The 15,189-nt window shown below is 40.7% G+C and overlaps 1 protein-coding gene across 1 annotated transcript; it reads left to right on the top strand.

Annotated features, from left to right (window-relative positions):
* The first annotated feature begins 4,914 nt into the window (after positions 1-4,914).
* LOC134754752 (uncharacterized) lies at positions 4,915-8,860 on the top strand. Its single transcript, XM_063691093.1, has 2 exons — positions 4,915-7,810; positions 8,354-8,860. The coding sequence occupies exons 1-2, from the start codon at positions 4,915-4,917 to the stop codon at positions 8,845-8,847; spliced, it is 3,390 nt and encodes a 1,129-aa protein (XP_063547163.1). The 3' UTR covers positions 8,848-8,860.
* The last annotated feature ends 6,329 nt before the right edge of the window (positions 8,861-15,189 follow it).

Raw genomic sequence — 15,189 nt, 5'->3', positions numbered from 1 at the left:
ATTTCGGACAGTAGAGGAAAAGGGGATTTTAGTCCCATCAAAAAAAATGTCAGGTATCACCATGTCTGAGAGCTTAGCTACATAGTAAGGGCCACCAATGACAATTGCCTGCGACTTCTGGGCATTAATCTTCAAACCGAATTTGCACGCCCAATCCCGTATGGACTCTAAATCAGAATTGATTTGAGTAATCATTGAAGGAAGATCATCTATATTAGCCGCTGCATAAGTCTGTAGGTCGTCCGCGTAAAGATGGTATGATGACGTAAGTGCTTTCGTGATACCATTAATGAAAATAGAAAAAAGAAGTGACGAAAGTACTCCTCCTTGCGGGACGCCAGCGGAAAGCTCACACCAGTCGGACAGCTTGTCGTCGACTCTGACACGCTGGCGTCTGCCAGTAAGGTAGCTACGAAACCAGGATAGAGTGGTTTGGGATATGTTAAGACTGCTGAGTGTGCCCAAAAGGATGTCAAAGTCCACCGTGTTAAAGGCACTACTGAAGTCGAGAAGAACAAGGACAGTTAGCATTTTGCACTCTATATTAAGCCGCATGTCGTCGGTGACTTTAACTAAAGCGGTGACTGTGCTGTGCCCGCGGCGGAATCCAGATTGGAATGGGTTAAATAACAAATTTTTATTAAGATAGGATAGGAGACGGCGGTTAACATAGTGTTCAATAATTTTTGATACTACAGGAAGAATGGAAATAGGACGATATTGGGAGAATGAAGCAGGATTGGAGGTTTTCGGTAGAGGGATGACATGGGCATACTTCCAGGAAGCCGGAAACGTGCCCGTGGATAGGGAAAAATTTATAATGTTGGAAATGATAGGAGAGATGAAATCCGCCGCGAGCATGAGCATATCTACACTGAGGTTATCGTCACCGACGGCTTTCGACTTGATAGTTTTGAGGATTGCTTGTGTCTCTTGTGCAGAAATACAGCCGAGCTCAAAAAATTCTAAATTGGAGTTAGATGTAGTAGTCGCAAGAAGCGATAAGGTAAGGAACTTTTAACTGACGGATTAAGTGTTACCGGCGAAAAAATTGATTAATACCGTTTGAGATAACTTGATTGAGATTTGCCCAAGCCAAGGGATTTTAAAAACTTCCATAACTTCGCAGGAGGACAGTCTTCAATTGAGCTGTGAATGTATCAACGCTTTGACTCCCTACAGACTTTGTTGCAGCGGTTACGCAGTGACAGATACTTCTGGCGATTATCATCCGAGGCATTCAATCGAAATTTTATGCGGGCTCGATCTCGTTTGGCCATCAGTAGTTTAATATCCGGCGTAAGCCAAGGCGCAGGAAAGTGTTTAACGCGCATAGGTTTCAACGGCGCATATTTGTCAAAAGTCGCAAGCAATACATCATTAAAAGCCCTCACCCTCATGTCTATATCTGCAAGACGTTCTAACCCTTGCCAATCTGCACTAGATAAGTCCGCATAAAAGGCTTGCAAATCCAAGTCTCGCAGGTTTCGCCGCATTATAATTTTGTGCTTTCGTTTTGGAGGACGGATTTTAAAAGCAGCGTATATTAAATCATGGTTGGAGAAGCCAGCAGCATTAAACTGACCACGAAAGGAAACTAAGTCTGGAGAAGAGGTAATAATGAGGTCAAAAGGTAATAATGAAGTCGAAAGTCTTTGTCAAGCTTTACTTTCACGATTTTTATTGCAGCAATACCCCCTATTCGATCCAAATTAATTGTTGCTGTGACGTCAAAAAGTCGGCAGTATAAAGTTTTTACTTTTTTTTAATCATACCACGTGGGATATCAAATGAAAGGGCTTAGCGAGTAGATCACAAATATATAACATACTGTAACATTTTCACTACTTCGTCTAACAAATTATTAGAAAACGTTCAAAAATTTCACAATCCACATTTGACTTTGAACTGCTCTAAATTGAAAATGACTGAATGGATCATTCCAAAATACATACAAAGTGACTGTAAATATTCTCTACATAATGTTAAAAAAATATTAACCAGTATAACTAAAACTAAGGAAATTACATGCATTGCGATTTCTCTGGGAAAAAGAGCAACAATCAAGCACCACCGACTATCCAAGGTACACCTATAAACCAAGTAGAGGAATTTAAGTCCCTGGGATCCGTAGTCAACATCAAAGCAAACACGGAGGATGACATCCAATAGAATCAAAACTGGCTGGCTCAAGTGGAGATCGCTCTCCGGCGTTCTCTGTGATGCAAAATTACCCATTAAGACCAAGGGTTCCGTGTATAAGCGAGCGGTCAGGCCGGCCTTGTTGTATGGATCCGAGTGTTGGGGAGTTCGAAAGCAGGAAGAACAAAAAATGCATGTCACCGAAATGAAAATGCTTCGATGGGCTGGGGGTGTGACCAGACTAGACAGAATCCAAAATAGATACATCTGGGGGTCGTTCAAAGTAGCCGAAATACAGCATAAAATGCAAGAAACCCGCCTGCGCTGGTTCGGCCACGCAATGCGCCGAAATGAAGACCACATGACTCGAGAGGTACTGGCCATAGAAGAAGGCAAAAGAGGTAGAGGCCGCTCACCAACCACCTGGATACAGACAGTCCAAAAAGACTTGCTGACGACGGGCTTAACGCCAGAAATGACGCAAAACCGCCAAGTTTGGCGAAAAAGTATCAGGAGGGCTGACCCTGAATAGGGATAAAAGCCAGGGGATTGATTGATAACTAAAACTAAGAAAAGTACATCAAGTTGAAAAAAAGTATAATTTTCTGTTACATTAAACTGTGACTATTATTAAAACAAACAAAAAACCACTGTTTACATATATTTTTTAAATTGGTACCCATATTGCTATAGTAAAAAAAAACACCCCCCCCCCTCCCTTTTTTCATTAGCGGGCGCCATGTTCAAGCTAGTGAAAAGACAATTTCAAAAATATACGTAAACAGTCTGGTTTTTTGTTTTTTTTTTAAATAATAGTTGCAGTTTAATGTAACAGAAAATTATACTTTTTTTCAATACCCCACATGGTATGATTAAAAAAAAGTAAAAAAACTTTGTACTGCCGACTTTTTGACGTCACAGCAACTACCCCCACCACTTTCGCGCTTGTCATCTCATATATTTGTGTTCAGGACATCACACTGAATCCACTGATACCAAATATTTAGTTATTAGTTTGCACACGAACTGAAAGAACTTTTAATAGAAATGTCGCTATATTGAGTTAAAGAATATAGCCAGAAATGATTTATTATGTTATAATTTTATATTGATTTTATACCAATTTAATTATTGTGACATTTAATTTAATTTGATATGAATTGACATTGCCATTAATATTCTAGCTGTTAACATCGTTGACATTTAAAATATTTTTATTTTTGATATAAACTGATGAAGTTATTTTATACCTTAGTATTTTTTAGTAAATATTTTTTTTTCTTGTTCTTGACATTCGACAGTACCTAGGTTGGCCCTAGCTATGTATACATTGACATCTCTTTTTTGTGACATTTGTTTTATTTATTTATTTATTTTATATTCTATTATTTGATTTCTGTTCTAACCTTAAGATGACGATATAGATAGATAGATAGAATCCTCTTTATTGGCACACCTCAGTAAAAGATACGGCTTACAGAAACAATTGATTAAGGATAGAGGTAGACAACAGGCGGTCTTATCACTGAAGAGCGATCTCTTCCAGACAACCTTTGGGTAGCGGAAATATTTTAGTGAAAGCCTTTGTTATATCCCTTTTTGTAAAATACTGTGCCTTTTTCTTTAAGAAATAAATATATCTAATCTAATCTAATATGTTCGGCTATGTGTAAGTTCGGCTTTGCCAGCCATGTCAGAGCCCACGCTCGTAATTAGCTAGGGTCGCCGTTGCCGATTACGGCATGGAGCTATATATTGTTAGCTTATTTATTAATAATTAATAAGTGATTAATATATATTTAATTTATTACGTGCATGTCACTTGATTATCCCTCGGCAAACCAAGAAGTCATTAGTACAGTTGTTATTTGACTATATCCGTCCACCGCCGCTACGAGTTGTTTCAACGGTTGCCGAGTGATAATAAAAGGGATAACCAGCCAGCGGCTCATTGCCTTGACGACAGTCGAACAGTGCGGACGTCTAGAGTTAAGTGCTGAATGTAAGAATATTGTGAGTTATTGTAAAAGAGGTGAATACAAATAATACAATTATTATCCAGTACCTATTGAAGTTTATTTTCTTGGTAAATACTCCAACATTTCAGAAGAAGGGATAACTAAAATCTAAAAGATTTTTTTTACCACGCCACACTAACGTAAGTACGATTTATTTTCTTTCTTTTTTCTTCTTCTATATCCGTCAATATTAATAATTCCTCGATACTCCCATTAACTAAATAACTGTATTTTCCGTAACGGAGTAAGTCCGGAGGTCAATATGGTTAAACACGCATGTTTACTCCGGGTACTCCCTGGATATAGACATGTGTGGAGATTTGGTTTAGATGGTAATTTCAACGAAATTAACTGTATTTTCCGTAACGGAGGAAGTCCGGAGGTTAATATGGTTAACCACGCATGTTTATTTTGCCCGGGTACTCCCTGGATATAGACATGTGTGGGTTTTCGGTTTTAGACGGCAATTTCAACGAAATAACTGTATTTTCCGTAACGGAGGAAGTCCGGAGGTTAATATGGTTAACCACGCATGTTTATTTTGCCCGGGTACTCCCTGGATATAGACATGTGTGGGTTTTCGGTTTTAGACGGCAATTTCAACGAAATAACTGTATTTTCCGTAACGGAGGAAGTCCGGAGGTCAATATGGTTGAACACGCATGTTTATCTTGCCCGGGTACCCCCTGGATATAGACATGTGTGGATACTCGTTTTAGCCGATATGTAGAGACAATCGCTTTAAGTTTCAGGTATGGAGGCAGACGATGACCCAGGGACGCCCAGGTCACGGGGCCAGGATTCATATCACAACAGCGAGAGATTTTATTACGACAGCCCAGGAGCGCCCAGGTCACAGGGCCAGGGTTCGTATTACGGCAGCCCAGGAGCGTCCAGGTTACAGGGCCAGGGTTCGTATTACGACAGCCCGGGAGCGCCCAGGTCACAGGGCCAGGGTTCGTATTACGACAGCCCGGGAGCGCCCAGGTCACAGGGCCAGGGTTCGTGTTACGACAGCCCGAGAGCGCCCAGGTCACAGGGCCGGGTAAGGTATTATGACATCCCACCATCACCTAGATCACGAAGCCAGGCACTGTATCATAACGACCTAGGAGCACACAGGTCAGGTTACGACAATGACGACTACAGCTACAGAAGAGGTAGAGGCAGCCGCAGACATCGACGCAGTCCGTCAGAAAGAGGCAGTCGCAGACGTCTACGCGGTCCGTCAGAAGGAGGCAGCCGCAGACATCCACGCAGCCCGTCAGAAAGAGTCAGCCGCAAACGTCGACGCAGCTCGACAGAAAAAACTGGTGAGCACTATGATAGTTATATGAAACGGCCAAGGTTATCAGAATCAAACGGGGAAAATCGCGACTCTGCTGTCCTAGATAAGTTTCTTGATGTGTTGAAGGAGTTTAAACGGTCTGATAAACCGAAACTTTCCTTTAATACTAATGTTGTACCCGAATTCGACCCGATGTCAAAGGAACAGACTGTATTAAATTGGCTTACAAAGGTCGAAGAATGCGCCAGTATATACCAATGGGACGATAGGGAATTGATCCACTATGCTCTCCCCAAACTCACGGGCGTTGCAAAAACCTGGTACCAAGGTCTGTCTAGCGTCTTATTCACATGGCCCGAGTGGAAGAAAAAGCTCATTGAATCATTTCCCTGTCGCGAGGATTTCGCTGAGATTCTTACAGAAATGCTCTCAAAAAGGGCCCGTTATGGAGAATCACTGGAACAGTACTATTACGCGAAGGTAAATCTCCTAAACAGGTGCAAAATATACGGGAGACAAGCTGTTGATTGTATTCTCTACGGCGTCGATGATCGCGCAGTAAAAGTAGGTGCTCAAGCAGCCCAGTTCTCTGAACCTGAACAAGTCCTGAAGTATTTTAGAACAGTGAAGGTGGGACAGATAAGAGACAAAGATATTCAAGATTCTTCTCGAAAGTTTCGCCAAAATGACTACAGGAATAAGTCTGCCCGGCCTCAGATGTCGAAGGACGCATCGAAAGACAACTCTAACAACGGCGAGCTATGTTTCAATTGCAGTGAAACTGGACACCGCGCCAGTAAATGTAAGAAACCTACTGCCACATGCACATATTGCGACAAAAGGAATCACTTGGCAGAGCACTGTTTTAAGCGACTGCGCGAGGCTAACGATGTGAAAGTGGAGGAAGCACGAGGGAAAGAGCGTAAGGAGAAGCAAGTTGCCGCAGTACAGGTGGGTGACGCAAATAATAAATATAAAATGGACGTCAAAGTTAACAATTCTACGATTAAATGTTTTGTAGATCTAGGCAGCGAATGCTCGCTAATAACGATTAATGCAGCCAAACAGTTAAATCTGGATATTGACACATCTGAGGAACTCCCAGTACTGAACACCGTAGGAGCTAATTTGGTATCACCTGTGGTTATAGTAACAAGCAGTGTCGAAGTTCAAGGCATAAAGGAAGTTATTGATCTATATGTCGTTGAAAACCATGTGATTAAACGACCAGTTTTACTGGGCCATTCCTTCACAGAAAAACCGGACATCACAATAATTAAAACTTCAAAAGAACTTATCTTCATCAAGACCGCAAATGGCAAGTTACACCTGAAGGTGGGTAATCAAGTCTCCCTGCCATGCAATATGTTGACACCAGTCACTGTGGAGTCGACGTCTCTCGTTACTGGAACCATTATCATTAACGGCTCACTAAGAGGAGCAGAAGGAAAAAAATATTACTTGCTCCCGGGACAATACGACATCAACTCCGGTACCAGCACACTGCTCCTTCTGAATGCATCGTCTGACGTAATTACTCTGAATAGTGGTTTACTTTTGACGCGTGCCGAGTTCAAGCCAGCCGACGACGGTGACGACACCACATACGACTGCTGTGGGGTGACATTCGATGAAAAGAAGGTTGATGAGTCAGTTAACTGTGGTCCAAGTGTGACCAAGGAAGAACGTCTGAAGCTTCAACAACTTTTGTCCAAATACGGCGATTGCTTTTCCAAAAGTCTCGATGACCTAGGCTTCACGAAGGTATCAGAAATGGTTATCGAACTTGAAGAGTCAACTCCGGTGGTTTACCGCCCATACCGTATGTCATACGCCGAAAGAACACTGGTAAGAAATATGGTTCAAGAAATGCTCGATAGTGAGATTGTAAGGGAGTCTTCGTCACCATATGCGAGCCCTATAGTTCTAGTCCAAAAAAAGACCGGCGAGAAGCGCTTGTGCGTGGACTACAGGGCCCTTAACCGCAAAACTAAGAAGGACCATTACCCACTCCCCAGAGTTGAAGATCAACTGGACCAGCTCTCCGGAAACACGTTATTCACTTCCCTGGATTTGGCATCGGGATACTATCAGATCCCTATTTCGGAGGAGTCACGACATAAAACAGCTTTTGTCACACCTGACGGACAATATGAGTATAACCGGATGCCGTTCGGACTTGTCAATGCGCCGTCAGTGTTCCAGAGGACAATAAACAAAATTTTGTCGGAAGCCAAAGTTAAGTATGCCATTGTCTATATGGACGACATTTTAATCCCGTCAAAAGATGTTGATGAGGGATTACAAAGACTGGCAGAAGTGCTTAACTTACTCAAGGAAGGAGGCCTAACGCTAAAATTAAGTAAGTGCAATTTCTTCCAAAATCAGATCGACTTTCTTGGGTTCGAGGTCAGCGCTGAAGGCATTCGCCCTGGATCTAGAAAAACTGATGCCGTTTCAAACTTCCCTACACCAAGAAATCAGCACGAGGTAAGACAGTTTCTTGGACTTTCAGGATTTTTTCGGCGTTTCATTAAGGGCTATGCTCTCATAGCGTCCCCATTGACAGACTTACTACGAAAGGGATCTACATGGGTATGGGGAGAACCACAAAGGAAAGCTTTTGATGATATCAAAACTGTACTGACTCAGAGACCGCTTCTAGCTCTGTATAATCCAAAGGCCGATACCCAGCTGCACACGGATGCCAGCAAAGATGGCATCGCAGGGATATTACTCCAAGCTAATTCGAACGGAATTTTCCAACCGATTTCTTACTTTAGTCGCAAGACTACTCCCGAGGAACGCAAGCTCCACTCGTACGAACAAGAAACTCTCGCTGTAATAGCATCACTGAATCGGTTCAGGGTGTATCTGGTAGGTATATCATTTAAAATCTTTACAGATTGCAATGCCCTCAGATATACACTTACCAAACGCGACGTTATTTCACGGGTGGCAAGATGGTGGGTACAGATACAAGAATATGATTGTTCCATCGAATATCGACCCGGTGCACGCATGCTACACGCAGATGCACTTAGTCGCCACCCTGTTGACGACAGCGTACAAGAATCTCACGTTCTGGATGTACTACTCACTACGGAAGTGAGTGACCAAGACTGGATCTCGACTGTCCAGAGCGCGGATGCAGAAATTAAAAAAATAAAGGAAACACTCAGTGACCCAAATTCCGAACAGGTAATTGACTACCTTAATAACTATAAACTTAAAAATGACCGTGTCTACCGTATCGTGGCTGACGAATTAAAATGGGTAGTGCCAAAGAGTGTTCGCTGGCAAATACTTCAAAAGAACCACGATGATGTCGGACATTGTGGGTTTGACAAAACACTTCAGGAAACACTATTGGTTCGCCAAAATGAGACGGTTCGTTAAAAAGTATGTCGCATCATGTCTAGAGTGTGCACACCACAAAAAGCCGGGAGGTAAACGGGAAGGCGAGCTACACCCTATAGAAAAGGTCAGTATTCCTTTCCATACTATCCACGCCGACCACCTAGGTCCTTTTGTAAAGAGCAGGAAAGGACACTGTTATCTTCTTGTAATTATAGATGGCTTCACAAAGTACGCAAACATAACCCCTGTCAAGAACACAAAGTCAGCTACCTCTATTAAAGTAATTAAGGAGCACATAAGTTATTTTGGAGTACCAACCCGTCTCATTACAGATAAAGGGACTAGCTTCACGAGCAAGACGTTTAAAGAGTTCGTCTCATCTCATGGCATTAAACATATTGAAAATGCCGTGGCTACTCCCCGAGCCAACGGCCAAATAGAGAGATTTAATAGAACAATCCTGAATGCCTTGTCTACCTCCACACATGGTAAAGACGAGAAGAATTGGGACGAATACGTTGCTGAGATTCAGGTAGGTCTGAATACCACAATGCACAAAACTACTCAGAAAACTCCATCTGAACTTCTGTTTGGATTTAATGTCACAAGTAATTCGCAAGGGATACTGAACTCTGTCATAAGCGACACGCTAAACGTTGTAAGTACTGAAGACCTAAATGATGTTAGAGAACAGGCGAAACAGAAAATAAACGAGCAGCAAAATAAAGATGCACTAAGGTATAATAAAAGCCGGAAACCCGGTACCACTTACAAGGAAGGTGATTTAGTGCGCGTAGAGAGACAAGTACCACATGATGGTAAGTCACAAAAACTTGTAAGTAAGTACCAAGGACCATATCGTATCCTCAAAATTCTCCCTAATGATAGATACCTTATAGGAGATACTCCCTTGACAAAGAAGAAGGGTCGTAGGTATGAAAATGTAGTAGCGCTTGATAAAATTCAACCCTGGTTGAATTTTGTTAGAGAACTCGATAGTGATATTGATACTGGATGTTCTAGTAGTGATCAGGAACAATGATCCATCTAATTGAATTGTTATTATATAGTTTAATGAAATAAAATGTCGTCTTTATACCTAATCATATTCATTGTGATTTAATTATATTGATTGGGACATAAATCGTATGATTCAAATAGAATATAACCTTTTTAATCAGTGCTATATGATGTTTGTGATTCATTTATTTTTACAATTAATAGTTCAACATTTATTTCCTGAACTTCAGTGGTAAAAATTGTAACGAGAAGTAATTCCATGTGTAGCTGTTAATCGTTTTGAGATTTAATTATATATTGCGATATAAATGAATTTTGATTATGGCATTTGTGATTATTAAAGTTTCACTTGTGTGTAGCAATGGGACTTGCTACAAACAGGATGGCCGAACTGTTAGCTTATTTATTAATAATTAATAAGTGATTAATATATATTTAATTTATTACGTGCATGTCACTTGATTATCCCTCGGCAAACCAAGAAGTCATTAGTACAGTTGTTATTTGACTATATCCGTCCACCGCCCTCTACGAGTTGTTTCAACGGTTGCCGAGTGATAATAAAAGGGGCAGAACCAGCCAGCGGCTCATTGCCTTGACGACAGTCGAACAGTGCGGACGTCTAGAGTTAAGTGCTGAATGTAAGAATATTGTGAGTTATTGTAAAAGAGGTGAATACAAATAATACAATTATTATCCAGTACCTATTGAAGTTTATTTTCTTGGTAAATACTCCAACAATATATATATAATATGTCCATATAATAAAACTATGAAAACGGATTATATCGCGTATATTGAAAGTATGTATGTTTTGAAAAGATGTGTCCCGCCGAGTTTGTTGCCGGTCCCATATTGGGATACCCTCCTACAATTTAGGAGGGAATTAAATCTTCTCGGGTCCGTGGTGTAGGGTTGGAGCCGGCGTAGTTTTTTTATCGCGTATATATATATATATATCTTTACTTGAAAATAATTGTAGTGTATAACTAGCCTTATGAACCGATTTTGCATGTACAACCTTAAAATTTATAGTCTATGATTGTTCATTATTTTAGTATGTGGGTATTTTTGCACTTTGTAATTTTTCCTCAGTCACCCGTTGACCACGAACGCTGTAAAGGGTTCGAAACGTCGGGATGTATTATAAATTCAATATACGCGATATAATCTGTTTTCATAGTTTTATTTCATGAGTAACTATCGCGGTAACCGAAGACAATATTAATATGTCCATGTTTGCGACGACATGAGCGAAAATCGATTTCCAGAATACTTCTAGACCAAAAACCGCCGTACTATTATTTCAATAAAATTTAGGAATGAGTGAAGAAAAATAAATAACGTCAATAACGTAAATATTTTTCAAAAATAAGTTATTCTAGCTATTTTCAAAATAAATTCTAACAAGAACCGCCAAACTTCGTCAACAAGCTGCAAAATTGATATTGGTCGTTTAGAAGGTGAAGAAAAGGTACTGTTACTCCTAAAAGGTACTCCTAGATAACTTGATGCTATCAACGGCAATCTAAAGCCACCAACTCAACCAGATTCAATAGCAACCGCCGCTGTCATCAAGAAGCTCTACAAGAAAATAATTGTACCACAGCCATGATATTGCAGCTATGCTTATTTTAATGACTAATATATCTGACGTTACTCTACAAAAAGTTATGAGATTAACTACTGCGAAACAAAATAATAATGGGATTCTACTTACATGTTGATGATAAGTAGCTTGATCGCCTCTAATAATCAGAAGGAATCTCAGAAGTTTTCAGGCGAACTGACGAGAAAATGGACGAGAAGATTACATCAAAGCCAGCTTCTTACTTTCTTGGATTAGAGATCATAAAGGAAAAGGATGGTTCCATAAAGGTTTCTCAGAAACATTACCTACTTATACAAGCTTGTAAAGTTTGCAAGGCTCTCAGCACTCAATCATAAAGGAAGTACAGTCAGATACAAAAAAAAGAGTCGGACTCGCGCACGAAGGGTTCCGTACCATTACTCAAAAAACGGCAAAAAAATCACGTTTATTGTATGGGAGCCCCACTTAAATATTTATTTTACTCTGTATTTAGTATTTGTTGTTATGGCGGTAACAGAAATACATCATCTGTGAATATTTCAACTGTCTAGCTATCACGGTTCAAGAGATACAGCCTGGTGACAGACGGAGAGGCAGACAGACAACGGAGTCTTAGTAATAGGGTCCCGTTTTTACCCTTTGGGTACGGAACCCTAAAAAGACGCTGGTGTCATCAGATTCCCTTATGAATCGAGAAGCTATCGGTGTACTGGCATACCTAATGACAGGAAGCAGACCAGCCAGACATATCATATGCCATAAGTGTTGTTTCCAGAACATAAGCGAATCCATCTAATGAAAATGTCCTGAAAGTAAATAGTATTTTATACAATCGTGATATAATAGAGAGCTTTTCAGTCGAGTACCGTGTTTAAGCAACGAAGCTTGCTGAGTTGCTTAAGTTAAGGTACGAGATTGCAGAAACCACATCTTCGGGGTGGCCCTCACACTGTGTTTCCTGCCACTTTTTAAACAAGTTCTTTTTGTCCACAATTCTTGCCTTGACTTCTTGGTTCCACCAGGATGGATCCTTTTGTATGCTCAAACCTCCTTTAGCAACTCCTAGACGGCTACGTGCCTGACTCTGGCAGAGATTTTCAAAGCTTGACCACATTTGTTCAGCGTTGTTGTATGTATTACTCATATCCTTTGTCAAGTAGTTACTCAGATCTTCTATGAGTGCGTTTCCCTTAAAGCCAGTTAGTTCTTTCCATTTGATTCTAGGTGTTTTGTCTCTTGTTTCCTTAATAGGCTTAAGCAATGAGTAGACTCCCACTAGGATCCTATGCTGAGAGGTCAAAGCTTCTCCTGGTATTACTTTGCAGTCCTTGAAACCCTTTTTTAATTTGCTGTCAGCTAAGATAAAGTCTATTTGTGTCTTTTTCCCTCCACTACTGTAGGTTATCAAGTGATCCGGTTTCTTTTGGAAGCGCGTGTTGACTATGAACATGCTATGTTTTGAGGCAAAACCAAGAATTTGTTCTCCTTCCATGAGCCAGTCTATATGTTAAGGTAGAACTTCCTACGTGACCGTTCAGATCCTTATTCTTTTCTTTGACTTTCATAATTAGGAGAAGTGTGTTTTTGGTTTGTGTTTTACGGCCGGTTACCACCTGACGCCAAGGTTGTGACCCTCTTGGAGGACTTGGGAGCCGCCGTTGACCCTTGGGTTCTTCCGCCGCCATCCCTACTCGGCATCCCAACCTGGATGCCCAGCACACCTACGACCTCTACTTCGAATATGTCCAAGAAGCTCGCAGGTGGGGTTTGATATCGAAGTTGCCATCTCCGGCCTTGTGGTCCGCAGGAGGTATTTAATTTCCCTCCTACCCCCTGAGCTAGCGTGACTAGCTCAGTGAGCATCCCCCTATCCGCCACCTGGGGACGCGTTCTCTAGGGAATGAGGCTACCCCGAGAAAAATTAAATTATACTACTACTATATAAATTATAATATACTACTACTAAATTAAATTATACTACTACTATATAAATTATAATATACTACTACTAAATTAAATTATACTACTACTATAAAAATTATAAACTGAAATAAATGTCATATACCAAGAAAAAGTGACCAAGGCCTCCAGTGCCCCAGGCTGTAATCGAACCAGCGTCCTCTGCTATCGCGGCAGGTGCCCGAGCCATTCGGCCACCGGGGTCACGGCGGCAGGGGTCGAATTTTTTCAAGTACATATAATTATGCATTCCTTACTGAATGAAGGCTTATGGCGCCCCAGGCCATCCCTATGGTAGAACAGTATTCGACCTTCTGCGTAATACTGACTAAACCAGTGGCTAAGCTGAGAATGGCAATCATCTGTGGCATTATTGGGTAAACATATAACCTATACTATAACGTTTAACAAAAAGGTAGGATGTTAGAGGGTTTCATTAACTCCATACACTTATTTGTAAATGCAGGCCACATGATTTCTTTTATTATTTTTCTTAATCTCACTCTTGTCATGACTATATATAAATAAACATTGAATAATTCGATCCACATTATTATAAACCAAATACTTAACAAAAACATAAGCACAGGTTACCTACCAAACGCTTCATAGGATCAAATTATTTTTCCTTACACAATAAATGTACGGCAACGAGTTCCATAAAATCAAGTTAAATCGTCGATTCTCACCGAATGCTGATCTTTTGTGCGGCCGTACATTTCGATGGCAGCCTTAATGGGGCCAATAAATAAAACATGCCCCCCTTACGATCTCTCGACAATGATAGATAGCGTTTATAAGCTTAGAGAAGTCGTCGAACATCCACTATGACGAAACAAAAGAAATATTATTTCAAACATGACACTTTATTTTGTTGAGGCTTCGGAACCAAGAACAGCTCTTATGTATATTATTTGAAAAATGGTCACTTGCTGTAACTTAAGTAGTATGGTGTTGCCAATGAAAGGTGGTGAAAAGTTTTTGGATGATAAATAAATTCTCCCAAATATAAAAGGGTATGGAGACGGATCAAAAGTTTTTTCAATGTGTTTAGCTTAAAAAATATCGTTCACTTGAATCGTGGACACTCATTCGTTCACTAAATTGACCGTTCTGATCACTGAGATTATGTCTGTTAACGACCTGTGCTTTCTCGTGGATTCCCCATGTAACCTTCGGAATCGAAACCAATTTTCACGTTTGGCCCCATGTTAAGATACATAAGTGGACATTTATGAACTTCTTGTGACCCTGACAAACTTGGCGAAGGCGTGTTGAAGTTTCTTTACTCGGGAAAGTAGGTACGGTGACATCTTCGTGTGACAGTGTGTCTTCACTTCATTCTTAGGGTACTTTCTGAAGTCCTAGAAAGCTCACAAACTCTACACCTTAGTCAAAATATGTGGCTTGGCCGTTTCGCTACCGTCACATGGGCGTAAGGTGAATAGTGTAAGTATTCACAGTTTATTATTTTTCCGTTATGCAGTACTTCTTGTAGTAACGAAACGGCCAAGCCACATATTTTGACTAAGGAGTAGAGTTTGTGAAGAGGGCTTGTAGAGTTAGAAGCTTGGCTCTAGATGAGATCTGGTAACTTTTTGTCAGTGCGAGCCATATGGTCTCATCTGGGCAACATTTTACATGAAAATGTTTTTGGCTAGTTATTTATGTCGCGAACAAGGCAGGTTACGTGAGTAACGCACAAGCGCTACTAATAACGGAGTTGAAACAGTCGCCGCGGTCAAAATCGGCCTGAGAGTACCTACCTACTACCTATATAATTATATTCTTGACATCATTATTTTCGTTGA

This window comes from Cydia strobilella, chromosome Z, assembly GCF_947568885.1.
Source record: "Cydia strobilella chromosome Z, ilCydStro3.1, whole genome shotgun sequence".
In the NCBI taxonomy this organism is placed as follows: Eukaryota; Metazoa; Arthropoda; class Insecta; order Lepidoptera; family Tortricidae; genus Cydia; species Cydia strobilella.
Note: the sequence above shows the minus strand (reverse complement) of the source record. Positions and strands in the feature narration are given on the sequence as shown.

Excerpts from the sequence above, each read along its gene's own strand:
- LOC134754752 (XM_063691093.1), top strand. The coding sequence starts at position 4,915 with ATGGAGGCAGACGATGACCCAGGGACGCCCAGGTCACGGGGCCAGGAT. Across the intron at positions 7,811-8,353 it reads AGGCCTAACGCTAAAATTAA|ATTGCAATGCCCTCAGATAT; the intron begins GTAAGTGCAATT and ends AAATCTTTACAG.